This window comes from Pteropus alecto, unplaced genomic scaffold (assembly GCF_000325575.1).
Source record: "Pteropus alecto unplaced genomic scaffold, ASM32557v1 scaffold67, whole genome shotgun sequence".
NCBI classification, from domain to species: domain Eukaryota; kingdom Metazoa; phylum Chordata; class Mammalia; order Chiroptera; family Pteropodidae; genus Pteropus; species Pteropus alecto.
In genome coordinates, this window is record NW_006441061.1 from 1,738,177 (window position 1) to 1,757,697 (window position 19,521).

Genomic DNA, 19,521 nt, shown 5'->3' on the forward strand with positions numbered 1-19,521 from the left:
CTACATAACTCACTGCATCAAGCTAACGCCTCTAGACAAGTCTGAACAAGATTTGCTAGCGTGTGAAGGGGACTGACAAGAGCGAGCCTTTCCAAAAAATGTTCCCGTTAGCTGGAAAGCTTCTGACAGCCAACCACAAAGTGTTCTCCAGAAAAACAAGCCAAAACTATGTTTCCTTCTATCGCTAAGAGGATATAAACTTTTCACGACATAACAACTGTGAGTTGTGTTTCTGGGGCTAGAGAGAACATTCCAATCTTCTAGGCCTGAACGTTCTCTTCCAACGATTCTTGGAATGCTGGAGGCAGCACAGGAAAGATTCTCCAGCAGCGTCCTGGCTGCTCCTACAATTCTTGTCTCATCTGGAACTGATAACATCACCATCTACCTGTACCCCAAATATGGCTGTGACTCCCGTGAGAAGATAATAATGGAAAAGAGCAAACCTGTACACTTTCTTTTCTTTTTCTTCTCTACTCCAAGCATCTACCACACTGCCAGATATATTGTAAGTACTCGATAGGTTATATTGATAATGAATAAATTCTACAGGGTTTTTTTCCCTAACGGTGGAACTATACCATGGCACAACAGTATTGGGTTTATAAAGAAAAATCAAACAGTATTAGCACCTTTTCTTCATTCCTACACAACAGCTGTCAACAGGATTCTGAATGTATATGAAATAAGAACACACAGGCTAAAAAGAACCAAGGTTATCAGCTAAACGTCACTGGAGTTTTCTTTTCAGTGAAACTGTGTGCGACCCCAATCTCTCATACAGACATCATCCATCCCTCTTTTGTGCTCTGACTGTACCCTGGTATTGTGCCACCTGTTACAACATCTATAACATTTATTACTATTAGGGAACATACCTCGGCATGCTTAAGAAGGCCTGGTACATAGCAGGCACTGCATAAAGTCCATGAAATGAATAAAAGTTATCAACAGATGTGTGCTGTTCTGCATAATTTTCACACAAACTAAAAGTTTTTAGTGTTTGATCTCCCTCTCTTTGAAAACATAGGTGCATACCTGTCCTCTTTATTGACTTGAGAATAATACGATCTCTGTCTGATTGCAGAATAGAAGGAGAAAGCCTCATTCAGATAGCTGGTCTCAGATGTGCGTAGGCTGTAAGAAAAAATATCTTTAAATGTGAAAGTATTTCAAACTCTTTACCATGATAAATACTTGTTTCATTATTCCTCTATTCCTCCACATGAGAGGAAGAGAATGGCTGTCCTAAATTTGAATCAGCAAGGCAATATTCATAATCACTCTTAAAATGTGTAAAAATAATAATAATGATAATTAAAAAAATACCTCCCCACTGCTCCCAAGCCTTTCTGGATGGCAATCCCAAGTACACATTATTCTCTTTCTTAAAAGAGACTCTCCATAGTTTTCCACTCGGTTAAATCTGTCTACACAGGACAAGTGCATACACGGTCACTTATCTTTTGGTTCGTTTCCTTAGATTTTTTATCTCACAGGACTCCGAAATGGGACTAGCCCGTATTAATCTTCCGAGGATGCTGATGAATTAGGTTGTTTAACATTTCTAGTTTTGCGAGGGACTTCTTAGGAAAATATTCTACCCAAGAGGGTGCTTTTAATGGTGGGAATTTGGGGTGGCATGCCAAAAGACAGGAAGAGGAAGGAATCTTCCAGCTTATTAAATTACAATTGGTCCGAGCCTTTTTACCGGTATACCTGATATTACTTCATGATAATGAGATTTAGATTTCTAAAAGTTCTCTTCTTGACTCAAGGTGGGACTATATAGATGTTACTGCTCTAAAGATACAACCAGAAGTATCCTTATCTACTTCAAGTAACTTTTTAGACATATCCTACAAGTATGAGTTTTAAAGTATCCTTCTGAAAACCATTCTTTCAAGCACATAAGTTATGATTTGTCTCCGTATAGTATCGAAATTTATGGAAAGCCATTAAGAACTATAAATTCATTTCTCTAAAACCAAGATCATACTCATATAAGTTATAAATAAATCTGACCAAATGAACTCTTGGACGGTGAACTTTTGAAGCAAATAATGTTGCTTTCATTATGAAAGGTCCTAATGCTGTCTTGATCAATATGATCTGAACTGTTAGGGTTTCATTTGTAACTTCTCAGTTTTCCCACCTACCACGGAAGTATATTATGCATACTTTTGCATGCTATGTTTAAATCAGGACAATGCTTTATTTTTCCCATATGCAATTCACTTACTAATAATGGTAGTATAGCTGCCCAATCTTAGAAGCAATTTCCCCTATTTGCCACCGCTTCAAGCCATACCGATTATCCAAGACTTGTCTGTTTTACATAGGAAATAAGAAAATAGAAATAAGAGACTATAAATTTCAAAAATAACCAAATCAGTAAATTTAATAGGATAAAATACCACCCAATTCAGCATGAAATTTTAAATTCATGAATTCAAATTCATGAATTTTTCATGAAATTTCAAAAGACTCATTCAATTAAATTCAAAAAGCATTTATTAAGTGTCTATTTAAAGTAAGTTAAAATATAAAAAGAAACTTTGAGTTATGTTCATGAAAATTAAAAGCAACTCCCACCCCCTTCCAAATAGCCTTGGCCAATAAACAATACTGACTTCAGAACTGAAACCATGAATCAGCCAATCTATATTAGAATTAATCAGAACCATTTCAGATATAACATTGTCTTTAAAAATCAGATAAGAACATTACATTTTAAAGCCTTAAATAAATAAGAAAAAATCAATTTGTTTTCATTTGGGTCATGAAGATAAAATTTATTAGCATGCACCAAGAAATAAAAAGTAATAAAGGCCAAAACTGACTAACGTAAAACGGACCGTTGCTCTCCCTTAATTAAAGAATTCCTTTACCGATGCTGCTGCTGGAACTTCCAGAGTTTGGTGTAAACATCAAAAGTTCTTCCAAAATAGGACTGCCACTGCTTCTGCCCATATTGTGGCAAATCCCTGCAAGAACAAATACACATATATTAATTTTAAATCTCTTACGCTATTCGAAAACTAAGTCTTGTGATGGTACGAGCTGGATAAATTTAAAACATCTGCATTCAGGGTTTCTTTTTTGAAAAAGTTATAATGTGGGGGGCACTCTCTCTCCTATGCTTCCCCTACTACCTCTGACAGCTCATCCTTGGTCTCCTTTGTAGAGACCTCTCTCGTGGTATTTAGCATCCTCTTTCATCTTCCCAGGTGATCTTATTCATTCTCACTTATATACTCATAACTTCTAAACGTTTATCTTCGGCTGAGAATTCAGCACTTGGAAAACACTGCTCTAGGGAATCTGGAAGTAAACGTGCAAGAGGTATTGTTCGCAAGGACTCTATCCCCTCCCTATAGGTGAAATTAGACATCCCTGTCCTTGAGCCTGATAACTATGATACATCCCTCAGAGACAAATACTCCCCTACCGTCCCAACACTGGGACTGGCCACAGAACCTGCCTTGGCAAATGATATACAATTGTAAATTATCTACACCAGGTCTGAGAAGATTTTTAAAAATATTACGTGGGTCAGTGTTTTCACTTTCCCTCTGACCTAAGACCAAGACAGGGCTGCTCCTCAGCCTGGAGCACAGCGTAAAACACATCTAATGGAGCCTCAGAACTGCAGATGACTTGTATCGAACATGGGAGCTAGAAGTAAATTTCTATTGTAGTAAGGCACTAAAATTTTGGAGTGGTTACTGCAGCCTCATTTAGAAAAAATCAGGACAGAAACTGGTACCAGGAGTAGGTTACTGCCATAACAAACACATCACATATGTGAGACTGGTGCTGGGATTGAGCGGCAATTAACTGTTACTGAAGACTACAAAAATGAAGAACTGCATCTGCCGGCAATAACTTGGAAAGTAGATACTATGACCAATGAACTTGTGAATTTAGACAAAGAAGCCAGGAGAAAGTATGCTACTAGCCTTGGATGCTGTTAGCTGTACTCGACAAAATATGAGAAAGAAATGAACTCAGAAAAGAACTAGCTGCAAGCAGGGTGGAAAAGGAGAAGAGAAAATCCACAAATTCCAGAACTTTCAGGACTGAAAGATATAACAGTTTCTAATGTATAAGTGTAAAAAAAAAAATTGAGAAATGCTAGCTATAAATACCACTTAAGACTGACTCTCATCCTCAGAACAAAATCCCTTCATGAAAGACTGAATATATATAGGAGACAGGTCCCAAATACATTCTTTCGGGAGAACAAAACATCACAGAAAAGAATCTAAGAATTTGGCTGTCTCGTAAAATTCTGATAAGTTTAAGATATCCATAATAAAGTTTAAAAGAGAGAAAGAGGCATGTCTCAAAAATCGTGGATATGGCTATTGGTACATGGAAGCTTAACCTGACAACCAAACAGAGTCAACTAAATCTTGTGAGAGTTATAATGCCAATGTCATTTGTTTTACAAAGGGACAATAATCGTTCATTGATTAGTGTGGTACACTTCTTATTCCAGTCTGTGACTTGTCTTTCATTTTTATGTTTAGTGTTTTTTCTTTTTAAAGAAATTCATCTTATACGATAATAATCTTTTAAAAGATTTAAAGTATTGGCTTTCAAATTTAACTCTTTAATGTAACCAAAATTGAGTTTCACATATGAGTAACAAATTCTAAGTGAACGATTTAAATATATATATATTATAATACATATTTTATATATATATGTATGTGTGTACACACACACACACACACACACACACACACACACATATTCTTCTGGATAATATAGTAGAATTGGAATTGCAGCCATCAATTTTCCCTTATGTTTGTGTCTCAGCTCTTGGTTTTCTTCCATTGATTGGTTTGTCAGTTTCCTCATTAACATCCTGTTAATTGCTATAGCTTTATCAGTCTGGCATATTTCTTCTTTTTCAGGAGTGCCTTGGCTATTCTTGGCTCCTTGTACTTGCCTATGAATTTTAAAATAGCTTATGAAAGTTCTAAAAATAAAATCCCAATAGCAGAGTTCTAATGAGGACTGAACGAACCCGAAGATCCATTTGGTGAGTTAACATTTCAAAAAATAATTTTTCATGTCAATAGTATCTCATTCCATTTATGTTGAAAGCACTGTGTCGCTAAATAAATTTTATAACTTTTTCCATAAAGGTCTAATATTCCTTGGTTCACATTATCGCAAGGTCTCATATTTTTATTGCTTTTGTGAAAGGTATCTTTTTATTTATTTATTTTTAGGAAATAAGCAACACATTTATTAAACTCCTCAGGAAGTTTAGGAAATTTTTAGGAAATAAGCAACACACTTACTTATTACTCCTCAGGAAAAGCATGATGAAATAATAATAATTCGATACATTTAATTTTGAAAATGTGGTGTATAAAAATAAAGATCAACACATCTATTTTTAAAGTTATGTCTTTAAAATGTTTTCTTATGGTGGAATGTTTTAAGCATACAAAACTGGAGAAGAGTAAAATGAACTCCCATGTAACACCAGCTTCACAGATTATAAATTTAGGGTCAATCCCTTCCATGTGGGGTTGGCCAGGTAAATGACAGTGTTTTGTTTTGGGGCTCCCTACTCTTTGCCATCAGTTCAATTGTCTACTTCTGTGCTAATACCACTTCGTCTAAATCAGTGCCCCTACAATCACCATGAGTACTTTTTTCAATTAAGAAAAGAAATGCAGGCTGTATTTCAGAATGATCCCTATAACCCAAATGTCTACCAAACTACTTAAAATAGAGAAAACAAATGTTTGGTAGTAAAAGGAAAGACTTTTAAAATATAAATTCTCTCATTTCAACTAAGTCCAACTTTCAAGTATAAAAGAAATCATTTATTCACCTTACATAATAAGCTGGTTATCTTGGTAAATGCTACAAATTTACAGAAATTTGAGGCAGTATTTTATGTGATTTGGTTTTGGGAAAAGGGATGTATATCCTTCCAGATTTTATATATGCACAGCATTTGTGTATGTGGGCACGGTATTTGTCTTGTTTTATAATGTAAATTTTTTTTCACTTATTATATCATTAAGATTTTCTCACGTTAATGCATGTGCCACCCTATGTATAATACACGTACATGTTCGAGATTGACAGAAAGAGACCATACACGCACACATACAAACCTGCTATATAACTTTTATTTACTTAGTGAAGGAAACATAATATCATGGAAATGAGATAGCTACAGAGCAGAAACAAATGCAGCTTATATTTGTGTAGCTTTTCTCTTGCCCCAGTGGGGTATCATGCTATGGATGGCACGTGCCCTGCAGTTAGGCAAGGCATATTGTGAAGACACGGGATGAAAGAAAACCTGGTTACTATATATAATTCTATCAAGTGCTAAGTATTATGGAGGCCAGAGAAAGTAGTATGAAATATGATCTGTACAATAAAGAAGCTTATTGTTTAGTTAAATAGAAAAGACTAACATATATACAGAAAAAATAAGAGGAAAAAAATAGCACAAAAGTATAACCTATATGGTACTGAGTAAAAGTAATAGAAGAGTATAGAAAAGAGATACACTGGGGCTTACACAGTCCGGGAAAGCTGCAAAAAGAGACGTGAATAGGCGAAAGAGAGATCATCAGAGAGAGAGAAATGAGATAGTTAAGAGAAACAAAGGCAATTTTGAGACGGAAGATTTGCAATTATACGCTAATAAAACTGTAGCACACGTCTCAGCCAGACCTCTCTCATGCAACTGCAGGCAGCTCGTTGTGGATGGCCACCCTCAAATGTCCTGCAGTGCCTGTCTGGTGATGGCTGGAGTGCTGGGTCAGTGTTTCCATCATCCAACAGGCTAGCTTGGGTCTGTTTACATGAGGCTGGTTGCAAGGATCCCAAGAGTGGCAAAAGAGAGGACAGCTCAAATGTGCATTTTTCTTTCCAGGTTTTCGCATCCAGTTTGTACCGTCCCATTGGGCAAAGCAAATCGCATGGCTATGCCTGGAGTCACTGAAAGAGGGGACTACTGGAGGGCAGGGATACGGGGAAGGGAATGATGTTTATAAAGAAACGGAGAACTTATGTTTCTTTTTCTTTTTGAATTTTGAAAACAGTATGTCCCTTGGGACAAAAATACCAAATAAGGTATAAAACGAGAAGTGAAAAACACCCTATTGCTTGTACCCTCAATTCTAGTCCCCAGAATAACCACCATTAACAATGTATTTTCTATGCACATTTAAGTATATATGTGAGTGTTTCTATTATTTTTAATAAATGGGATCAAACTATATACAATGTTCGGTAATAACATGCCTTTTCAATTTACTAATATATCAGGTTTCTTTAATGCATACAGGATTATATCAATACCTACCAAACATAATATTTAGTATATAATGAACTAATTTATTTAACTAATCTCTCCTGACAGACCTTTATATTGCTTCCAGTTTTCTCTTGTTAGAGATGCTACAATAATAGCTATGATATGAGTAAAAGGTAAATTTCTATAAGTGGAATTGATGAGTGATGGAAGATTTGCATTTCTGTACCAGATGTTAAGAAAATGAGCAGCAAAGCAAAAGGCTTTCTGACTGGAAATTTTCAGGCACATATAAGAAGAACGAACTAGTAATTGCATTTTTAATCTATTTCCATTATCTTTATGATAAGTAGAAAGTAGAAACTCATTTCAGATTACAGAAATAGGTTAACTATAGGTAATAGTTTCCACATTTATTGCAAGTTTTCATTTTTTAAGTCTCCCCAGATCTCTAATGAGAAGCTGCAGTAGAAGAAGCTAATCAGATATTTAAAAACTGAAGCTGCTGCTAGAATCTTTAAGACTTATTCAAGTCACTGCTGCTAGGGAGACTGTATTATATAAAAGCATTAGGCAGCCACGTCGCCTTCATGAGAGCTAACAACTCTTGGATGCTTCTTTAAAGACAGTGTAAAGTCTTTAGGCAAATTTTCAAGTAAGCATCTACCTGCAAGTTCCTTTAAGTTTCTAAAACTGACAAATTTAATAAACCTCGGTAATACATCCTGTTAAGGGACAAAACAGAACTAGAACTCAGTGTTTTATTTCATGACTATGCAATTTCAGGTGGTCAGTAGAAAGGGCATTTAGGGAAAGGGAATTTTGTATGAGGACTAAAAGCACATAAAAAGTGATCTAAAAGGCACCTGACAGTAAGTTGTAATGTACAAGTATTTTTTGACTTATAGCTATTTTCCTGAAAAGAATTTATAACATCTACCACTCCAGTCTAAAGACTCACGCACTATAAAGATAGCAATTTCTTTTTAAAAATAGGCTTTAAAAAATTTTTTTTAACATCCTAAAAGATAAGTCCTAGGATCACCCTTTTTCTAATGAGACATACCATAAAGCTAATAGAAAAACCACAATAATATGATTAGAGTCTAAAATTAACTAGCGTACTTTATAAAGAGTTCCAGATAAGTTCCTCTACTATTCACAGCTTGACTCTGGTTTTAAACTCTGAGTATATCATTTGGTCATTTCTACTGTCAGCAGAGATGAGAAATTAATGATCCATAGAATTAAATTAAATGGGGCTCTGTGAATTATCCCGTTAGCTAAATGACCTTATATTTCATATTTCGCAAAGGCACCTGTGTTATAAATTGGCTGCTCATAGTCTTTTTCCAAGGCTGTAGAGGAAATCAAAAGTATGACACTGATCTCTCTCTCTTCTTTTTAAATCCTCAGCTCTATCAACAATAGCTGGGAAACAGCGGAGGGAGGGGTGTAGTGCAACATCACCTTCCCAAGTAAACCTGATTCTCAGAGATGCTGCAAATGGAACGCTGAGATGCCAAAACTTAGAAAATTTCTTCCAAGTTTCTGCAGTTCAGCCCTCTTTACTAGACTGAATGAGCTAAGATGACTGATCCTACCAACACTGAAAATCCGAGTCCAACAGTCACTTCCCAGTCCTCCCTGGGGCAGGACCCTGTTCACCACTTCCTCACCATCTTGAGTCTCTTATTTTGGCTTCTCTTCCTTTAGTCTGACCCTCAAAAGCTTGGCTTCTCCAGGGTATGTAAGTGTACATGTAAACATGCACACGTACACGCACATACACATATGCACATTAAAATGAGGATCAGAGAGCTAAATGAGTGGCCTGGGAACTCACAACCTATGGTAAGTTGTTGAGCAAATTCGCACCTTCTAACCCCTATCCAATGCTCTCTCCTTTCTACCATATGGGAAAAACAGCTTAGATTTTGATTCTGCATAGCAGAGTTCTTCTCTGGGAGCTCATTCTGCTCCCTAGGTCTTGGGATGCTGGTGATCACCAACAAAGCTGTGGTCAAAGGCTAAGGAATAATAACGCGACTTGTCTGATCACGGTTTTCGGTCCCGGAGCACACCGACCCACACACATTTCTGTTGACACAGAGAGGACTGTGTTACAGGAACACCCTGTCCCGCTCCACATCTCTGTGTTCATTTGTATACCAGACAAAACTGTGTTCAAGACTTGTAAAAGCCCAATTAAGCATTCCCTTGTTTTAACACCAGCATTTAAAAAAAAAAAAATCCATAGATATATCTGTTTTTCAAATTTAGGTTTATGAGTGGATCTGGCAGTTTGAAAGTGCTGGGGGTATCAACAGACTCAGACTGTGAAGACTGAGCGCTTCTTTTAGGGGAGCTTAAAAATATAATGCCACTGCATCGGCCGTTTTGTTTACTGTAGAGGGAGCAGAGATTGAGAGAATGAAAGATTGAGAGAGAAAAAAATGCACGGGAATGATTGATTGGCTTGACATTCTATTTATCTTTAAATCTTGCCCCTAGCCCTAGCCCAGGGCCCAAAATGGAGCTGGTACACAGACTGTTCCATTCCTAATGGTGGTTTGTGGATTTGAATAGCTTTGAATAATTATCCCTTGTTTGAATTTAAATATGCCAAGCCAAATAAAGCTATGGAATGGCATCTCCTACCTCTGTGAACCAGCTCCAGGGGAAGTATAAACATTCTTAACATTTAGAAACAGAGGTATTAATAAAGTTAGTTTCTAATGGTACCTTGCCCATAGAAAAAGAAGTTGCCAAATTTTAAATCCCATGGCCCCCGAAGGTGTTGGCGCCTTGACACCTCACCTTCCCTGTCAAGTGTCCACGACTATCTTGTAGGTGTGAAGATACCAAAAGGACCTCCACAGATGTGGATTCCTCTGAGAATCAAGCAGATGAGCGCAGGAAGCCAGGGAGCCACCTGCCACCATTCCAAGAGGCGAGCATGCACCTGTGCTACCCCCAGAGAGGAGGTTATGGGAGCTCCCAGGAGAGTTTGGGGATCCCCGCTCCTATATTGAGGAGAAACTTCTTCGAAGCAGCATTTCCCAAATTAGAATCCGTCATATTAACACAGGCTATTACTTTATCTGCCAACGCTCTGGTTTTTTTATCTGTGAAAACCGAGAAAATAATGAGGTTGTTTTGAGGATTGAATGAAATCCAGGGAACTTAAAACATCTTTATTTTTTCTCTTTATACTCCTCCTGCACGATCTTAAACGGTAACCACAAATACCCTCCCCCTAATCAATCGCTGATCTAGCTTCCAATAGCAACTCAAGAAGTGAAGGTTCCTGTCTGTGCCTTTGTTTCTAGCCAGGCCTGACAATTAGGAGAGCTAACTTAAAAGACCAGGTTATACTGAGCCTGGACGGTTAAAAAGAACTAATGAGAAATGTGCTGATCTAGTTTGTTGTTTAATATTTTGGTAGAGCATTAAAAGAGCTGATTTTCCTAGATTCTGGGGAAATGGTGGCAGCGCAGTTTTGAACCTACTCAGATACAGACAGAAACTAAAACAGACTGTATTTAAATAACAAAACCAAAAACCCAGACAACATTTTCAGCAAAAGTAAGTGTTACGGGCTGAACTGTATCACCCCATAATTCATATGTTCAGGACCTCACCTTCAGTACCTCAGAATGTGACTGCAGTTGGAGATAGGGCCTGGAAATAGGTAATTAAGTTAAAATGAGGCCTTTGGGGTAGGCACTAATACAATCTGACTCATGTCTTTAAAAGGAGGAAATTAGGACACACAGAGGGACAGCGGGAGTGCTCTAGCAGAGGGACAGCCACATGAGGATATAGGAAGACGACGGCCATCTGCAAGCCAAGGAGAGAGGCTTCCGCAGGAACCAACCCTGCTGACACCTTGATCTTAAACTTCGGGCCTCCAGAACTGTGAGACAACAAATTTCTGTTGCTTAAGCCACCCCAGTCTGTGGTACTTTGTTATGACACTTGGAGCAAACTAATACAGTGAGTAATAAGGTTATCCCTCAAATCCCAAAGTACACGTGGGTGAAGACATATCACCAACAGCCAAGACCTGCTGGCTATCGGCATCTGTATAGGAAGAAACAGAATAAACGGGAACATCTGATCAGCCTGTGGAGAAGAGAACCACCAAACAGCCAATATGTATTCCCTTGGATAGCACAGTGGACCATTTTGAGAAAAGATGTTAAAAGTGGGAGGAACTTTGCCTGAGCCAATAGCCATATGTGGCTACCGAGGACTTTTGAACTGCAATGTGTATAAGTGTAAAATATTCAGTGTACTTCAAAGGCTTGTAAAAAAAAAATGTAAAAGATGTCGATAATTTTTTATATTAATTACATGTTGAAATAAAATGTTTTGGATATAATGGATCAAATAAAATATGTTAAAATTATATCACCTTTTTCTTTCTAGGTTTTTAAAATCTGGCTGCTAGAACATTTCAAATCACATTTGTGGCTCATGTTACATTTTTAATTAGTCGATGCTTCTCTAAATCATGTGATCAAGGGATCACTGAACTCCGGCGGCAGTCTACTTCAAGAGCAAGTGCAATTCTTTTGCGTGGAAAGCCATATAAAATGAAAGCATAATATAGCACAAACTTGTACAGACAGTTTAGGGTAGTATCTCTGAATAACATATACCTCACTATTACCAGTTTGCAGTACCTGCCTCTAGGAAAGTATTAATTTTTTGAAGGAGGAAGAGAAGGAAGAGGGAGGGGAAGAAAAAGAGAGAGGGAGGGAGGGCAAGAGAGAGAAGGAAGGGGACAATGGAAAAAACTGTTAATTTCTCGGTTATCTTTTCCTATTTAGAAACTAGGGCTCCCTAAAAAGAGGCTTCGAAAGGAAGCACTGTGATGATTTCTTCTCTGAGTTATTGGGAGCATGTTTAATAGAAATAATTTCTGCACTGATTTTTATCTAAGACCATTATAACTTCACTTTGGTGCACTTCTCTGTAAATATACACATTCGTGGGCTCCAACGCTTATTTTAGCTTTGTGTATTTGCTCCTCTGGAGTCAAATAATTAGGGACCTGGAGGCCTTCGCTGTTTCAAAGCACCAAAAGTCATGGATATCACTGGTAGACGCAGCTGTGTATCTCAAATACATGTCTCAAGATGCTGCCTTATATAATCCCACCAAATATTCCATTCTGCTTCATCACCATGGTAACCAGAACCCTGCAAGCACTCTGGGCTTTGATCATTTTCTGACGGCATTCAACACTATTTCTAACACTTCATTACTACTGTAACTACATGCGAGAGCTACTATAAGCACAACATCATTCATTTTATCCATTTCTCACTCTCTGGACTATGTTTTCTTACACAGTGAGTAGAAAGAAGAACTTATTTATTATGCACATATTATCAGAAGGTATTTTCAGTCAAGGAAAATTCTCCATTAAGATATTCACGGCTGGGCAATTGAAGAGGCTCTGACAACTTAGATGAACGGCTTCATATAAAGCAGGAAAACACACCTTCGAGAGTAAAAAGAGAATTTATTATATCCAAACAAGGCGTTCTATAGAAAGTCTGAAGTTTTTCATCCACTGAAATGCACTTTTTCACTCTGTTCACAGAGTGAAAAGGCCAGGTGAGAGGGAATACAGGGGCGTCGCTGAGGTGCTGGATGTCCTATGGCTTTATCCACGTACAAGCCGCACAGGTGTGTTCAGTCTGTAAACAAACACATCTATGTGGCGAGCATCTGAGATCTTGCTGCTTGGCGTATATCATCAGTTTTGGCTCAAATGAACTCACAAAAATTCTTAAAACAAATACACTTAATATGTACTTTTCTGCAAGTATATTACACTGCAATAAGTTTATTAACCAGTTTGTGAACTCGACAAAGAAAGAGAAAACACAAAGGAAAGCGAGCCAAAAGATAAGCATGAACAGTAAAAGTAATGCTGGAAAAGAAAGGCCAATGTTAAACGCTGATGCTATTCCAGCTGAATGCCCACTTCAATCTACTTTCCCAAGTCCAAAGCTGGTCCAGAACACACTGCTAATGTTGTTTGTTTTTTTTTTTTGTCCCCTATAAGCACTGTGCTTCTGTTTTCTTTTCAGACCAACACAAATATAAGGGGAAGGGGAGGGGACAACCAAAACAAAACCTTCTTTTAATTATTCCCAAAGAAATCTCTATTTTAAAAGAAATGTGCAAAAACTAATCAACACTTGGAAGTAGAAAGGTGTTTAAATTTACAAAACTCAGAGTAGTCATGGAGGAGTCATTCTAGATATTTTCTGAAAATGCTGAGAAAAAGAGAGATGAAATCCAAAAGAGAGTAGATGGTTACAGAAGATTTAGACTAGATATTCATCTAAGCATTACGAGTCTAAATTAGGAAGGAGGAACAAGAAAGAAAAAAATGAAATATGTAATAGTAAATTGAAAAAATATTTTTTTCTGATTAAAAAATACCTCAGGTCTCACACCCTACACAAAAATTAACTCAAAATGGTTCACAGACATAAATTTAAGAGCTAAAACTATAAAACTCTTAGAATAAAACATAGGAGACCTCAGTTAGGCAATGATTTCTTAGATGTGACATCAAAGTACAAATGATGAAAGAGAATAATGACAAGTTGGACTTTTTAAAAACGAAAAGCTTTTGTGCTTCAAAGGATACCATTGAGAAATGAACAGACAACCCAAATGATAGGAAAATATATATTTGCAAATCAATATATCTTACGAGGTACTTGTATCCAGAATACACAGAGAACCACTACGACTTAAAAAATAAAAAGCTAAATAACACGATTTGAAAAACGGTCAAAGGATTAGAATACATCTCTCCAAAGAAGACATAAAAATGGCCAATAAGCACATGAAAAGATGCTCAACATCATCAGTAATTTGGGAAATGCAAATTGAAACCACAATGAGATACCATTTCACACCCACTAGGATGGTCATCATCAAAGAGACAGATAATAACAAGTTTTGGTGAGGATGTGGAGAAAATGAAACCTTCATACATTGCTGGCGGTACAGTCTTGGAAAAACAGCCTGGAAGTCCCTCATAAGGTTAATTACAGAGTACCATATGACCCAGCAATTTCATTCCTAGGTATATACTCAAGAGAACTGAAAACATATGTCTACACAGAATCTTGTACACAAATGTTCATAGCAGTATTCTTCGTAACAGCTAAAAAATGCAAAATAACTCAAATGTCCATCAACTGGAGACTAGATAAACAAAATATGGTAAATCTGGACAATGGAATATTAATCTGTAATAAAAGGAATGAAGTACTGATGATACATGTTGCTACATAGATGAACCTCAAAAATATTATGTTTAGTGAGAGAAGCTAGTCACAAAAGACCGCACATTGTATGATTCCACTTATATAAAATCTCCATAATGGGTAAATCCACAGACAAGATTAGGGATTGGGGAAAGTGCAGAGTCACTGTTAATGGGTATGGGGTTTCTCTGGGGCGTGATTAAATATTCCAAAATTAGATTCTGACGCTAGTTGCATAACTCTAAAAATATACTAAACCATATAATTGTAAATTTGAATGGGTGAATTTTTATTGTATGAAATATAGCTCCATAAATGGGAGAAGGAGGAAAAGAAGAAAGGGTCAGAGTTACGTGAACTATGATATTTTAAGAGCTGGGAATAAAGGAGTTTGAGAGTCATGCGCCAGAAGTTACAGTAGAATTTTTCATGCAAACTTTTAAACGGTTTCTTTCTTTAAATCTAGCATCCCTTAAACTTTATTTGCCTTAATTTCAACAGGCACAAGGAGATATATAAGAGATGCTAAATCTGAAGCTAGCAACGAGTAGGTGGCCATGGGTCTGTATTTTCACAAATTCCTCCCGAAGTATTTGAGAGCAGGGATTGTTAGTTTTATCTTTGGATTATCTGTACCCGGTACAGAATGTGGCACATACTGGAGGCCAAGTAAATGCTGAATAAATAAGATATTCCTGATATTAATGGGGAAAAGGGAAAAAAAAGTCTAAGTATGCAATTTAAATGGTTTATAACGATCTAGGGGGAAAAAAAGACTTAAAACCTGGGCATACTGAAGTCATTTTTGGAATTATAATAGTAAAAGAAAATAATTTTTTAAAAAAATGCAATTAATCATAAAGCAAAAGAAAAAGCTGATCTCAAAGATCTCTTCAGCACGAAACAGGAAGTGGCAGAGTGAGGCGTTAGCACTGTCTCTGGAATGCTCCATTTAACAAGTGTTCTTGAAGCACCTGCAATGAGCAAGGCCCTGGCTTAGGTACCAGAGAAACAGTGACGACAGGGCCCTGCTCTTGGAGATGTTTCATTTTAATGAAGGAAGACAACATAAGCAAATAAATAAGATCCCTTGAGATAGTAATGAGTTTTATGAAGAAAATTAAATGACTATCGGAACAAGAGAGTGATTTAAAGCGTAGCTTCAGATAGAGTGGTCACGGAGGATTCTGTGACCTTGTGTTATCTTTATCATAGTAAATGTTTTTTTAAAGATATATGAACTTTAAAAATAAACTCTGCCAGTACAGTGCTAAATATAGGGATGTAGAATACAATTATAAAACATGTGAAGGAAAGGTTGCATTTTTCCCCAAGAATAAGTTGTAAATTAAAATAACCCATAATCATTCACTCCTATGTTGAATTTCAAAAATAAAACCTATTTTACCTATAAGCATTTATTTATTTATGACCGGAACTAAGCTAATTAATGAAGCTTTAGGTCGGAAGTAAGTCAATATGCTAAGGATCTCAAGAACTAAAATGTGGGCTAAATCATTTAAACAGAACAAAACCGTAAAAATTATTTACCCACCACACACAAGCATACATAAAGAATACATTCTGACAAAAGCGCATATAGCTTCTTCTACCAGTCTGTGCAGGGCACGCATAACTTAAAGTAAAAATAACGCTGTCTAGAACACTCCATCGTTTTTTTAACCAACAGATATTTCAAAATAAGAAAAAGAACGAATAAAAGAAGCAAATAAACAAATGTACAAAAATGTAATAGGAGAGCAGCCCCGTGTTCACCTGCATTATGCATTCATAGGTGCCTCAGTCTCCAACACCCCACTGTATAAAATCGGATGTAAATCGGGTATGATGTGGAATAATGTATCTAAAGCCATCTAACGAAGTAGCTCTCTTCAACTTGACTAAAACAGCTACCCTCTTTTCCATTGTTCTTTCCTCTGAGAATGAACAGTATCAAAGAAAAAAACACAATCACTTCTAGAACAGATATTTATGTAACATTCTACCCACGACTTTCAGAAACTAACCACACATCGGCCATGGGAAAAAAACATACAGAATTAGGGACAAGTTTTATGCATCGAGAGTCCACTAACCTTAACCCATTGAACAGCTGCTTAGATTTATCCAGAAGGTAACAAAAATCTGTAACCGTTTTCCTCTCTCCTTGCGGGATGTCATCTTCAGCACCTCCAGACGACATGATTTCTTTAAGAGCAAATTCAGTCCTGTAAGAAAACATGTGTCCATTTACCAAGTAGGTGAAACTAAAACAAGAAACAGACCTTAGTTACATCATCTGATAGAATTTTTTTTTTCAAGACAGAGAATTCTTTCTGATTACAATCCAATCAAGGCAATAATTTAAGTGTGAGATGGTGGGAGAGAACAGATGATCTCATATTGTCAGTGGGACTGAAAAGTGGTCCATCCAATTTTCCAAAAAGTTGGAAAGCAACTTTTAGAATATATTCTTTCATCCAATAAATATTATTTGAATGCCTATTGCGTCAAGGCACTCCTTTACATGGTTATGAATAAAAAAGGGTGATATTTTTGATGTATCCATCTATTTGATCCATTCTATAAATCCATCCTGTAAAATGATCCTACAAATGGAAAACGCTTTATCTATAAAGATATTTATTTCGGTATCGTATTATTTAAAGGCTGATAACCTAAAAGAAGCAAAGAGGGAAATAGTTAAGTACTTCATAGCACTCTAATGACTGCACACTACCCTATCACTAACTTACCATTATATTTAAGATAGAAGGTAATAAATAATATGGGGATGCCTCAGTACAAAAAAAGGATAAAAAAAATCACACTCACACACAGAGGTATATTTTAAAGCTATATGTTTTTGTGCATGTTGCAATAAGACTTTATTAACACACAAACAGTGTTAATAAAGTGGAGGGCTTTATTAATAAGGTGGAGGGCTGGATTTGGTCCATGGGCCATAATCTGGTGATGCCTGGTTTAAGGGGCACAGAAATTAATAAGCAACATAGGAGGAGTCCAGGCAAGCACAGAGTCAGATGGAATTGACACGTCTCTAGAGTGTTGTGGAAATGAATGGAGGAAGTTGAATTTGACTGACATACAACTTCTCACCTATGCATGTACTAAATAAACCAAGTACATCTGATTGGCAAACTAACAATAAAACTGTGCCAGAATACTTACATCATGAACACAGAAAAGAATTTTTTTTCTTTGACTATTTATTAGTAGTTCCAGTAGGAAAATGAAAACCATTTCAAATCCAGCCACTACGAGTAAAGCTCTATTTTATTGAATCCAAACTATCTTCATCTGTAATTGATCATGTTAAACAGCCATTTTAAAAACAGCAAATCGCTTTACAGTATATATCGTATGAACCTACACTAAACATGGAAACAAAAAATTCATTTGTGTTTACACATGGACAGAAATCCCTGGGACAACACAGGGAAATTTGATTCTAGTGTAGGGTAAACATATGGGCAGAGGAGACAAGGGCCAGACGCCAGAGATGGCAGTCGGGGTGTGGTGCAGTTGTTTTGGTGAATATTTTTCTCTCCAACGTGGTCTGAAACAGGCAATTGCGGTTGCAAGGCAGGGAAACTGTCAGCAAGCCTGTCAGCGTACAGGTGGCACGGGGCCAGCTAGTGGGGAAGTCGTTCACGACAGGTACGGATGCACTGGGTGGTCTCTGCATGTCCACAGAGTCCCTCTTCCCACCACCTCTCTCCACACTCCATGGACTAGGGTTTTTAAAAGAAGGAAAACAGATCTGGAAAAATGCTGAGCCTCGGAAGGGGTTTCACAGTGTAAAGACCTTGGGTAAATCCTCTTCCTCCCTTCCAACCCAACCTTCATTATCTGAACCCAGAAGGGGAGGCACAAAGTAGGCAGAAAAAAGACTAGCTTTCTCTGCTCTACTTTGCATACCTCATGAGCCAAGGCGGCTAATATCTCCAGGACATGGCAGCTCACAGGAGAACAGCAAATAAAAGTTTAAAACGAACAGATTCGATAAGGAAGGACATTAGAAATAAAGCAGGAAGGAAATGTCACAATGAAGCAAGTAAAAATACTCGGTATGAAAAATATAATCACTGAAATAAACTTAACAGATGATGGATCAAAGAGGAGAAAGAATATAGCTGAATAAATTAATAAGCTAAAATATCATCAGGTTTAAGGTATTCTGCCAAAAGACAGCTGGAAGAAATAAAGTACATAAAAGAAAAACCAAGAGATATGGAACCGAGAAATGAAGGACATCGGCATCCACATAACACAGAGAGAGGAGAGAAAAAATACATGGGGGTGATGAAATATTTGCAGACATAAATTTCCCAGAATTAGAAAAAATATAAGATCTCAAAATAAAAGAGCTCGAAGTGAAAAAAAAAAAGGGATAAATAATTTCACAGCTAGAAATATTAAAATACAATTTAAGAATTCCAGAGACGATCTCTTCCTTTCCTCAACAATCCATTAGCTGGCACAGTGGGTAGCCCGCATGGGTGTCAGAGGCCACATCCACACAAAGGGCCAGCGTGCATGGGATGCGGGAGCCGGCGTGAGGTGAGGAGGGCATCCGCCAGGGTGGAGAACTGGTGGGGGGAGTGAGGGCCAGCCGGGGGGGTAAGAAGCTCATCTCCACCGGGCGGGGTTCTGAGGCAGCAAGAGATCTGTCTTATGTAGGAGGATTCACCAAATTAGAAAATCTATTAAGGACAACTGGACCCAGAGCTCCCTCTGTAAGAGAAGGGAGATACCAACATAGAAAGGGAAAAGGTTGAAATGTATGCTGTGGATTGAAACTGGAGGTCTGGTCAACCAGTGGGTTTCTAAAACTATAGACACATATGTGCAGGGTGTGTATGTGTGTGTGCACATAAGCACACGCGT

General features: G+C 37.2%; 1 protein-coding gene across 3 annotated transcripts in view; it reads right to left on the minus strand.

The window, feature by feature from the left end:
* The window catches only part of SCAI (suppressor of cancer cell invasion), a 113,073-nt gene that overhangs the window by 40,715 nt on the left and 52,837 nt on the right, over nt 1–19,521 (minus strand). For all 3 annotated transcript variants that reach the window (XR_001517478.2, XM_006917959.3, XM_025051135.1), the window contains exons 3-6: nt 16,707–16,838; nt 2,892–2,987; nt 2,243–2,329; nt 1,039–1,137 (exon numbers count right to left, since the gene is read on the minus strand). Coding sequence is in view for 2 of the 3 variants with exons in the window: in XM_006917959.3 (XP_006918021.1) it covers nt 1,039–1,137; nt 2,243–2,329; nt 2,892–2,987; nt 16,707–16,838 (414 nt within the window). In the remaining variant the exon portion in view is untranslated. The remainder of the gene's footprint in view (nt 1–1,038; nt 1,138–2,242; nt 2,330–2,891; nt 2,988–16,706; nt 16,839–19,521) is intronic.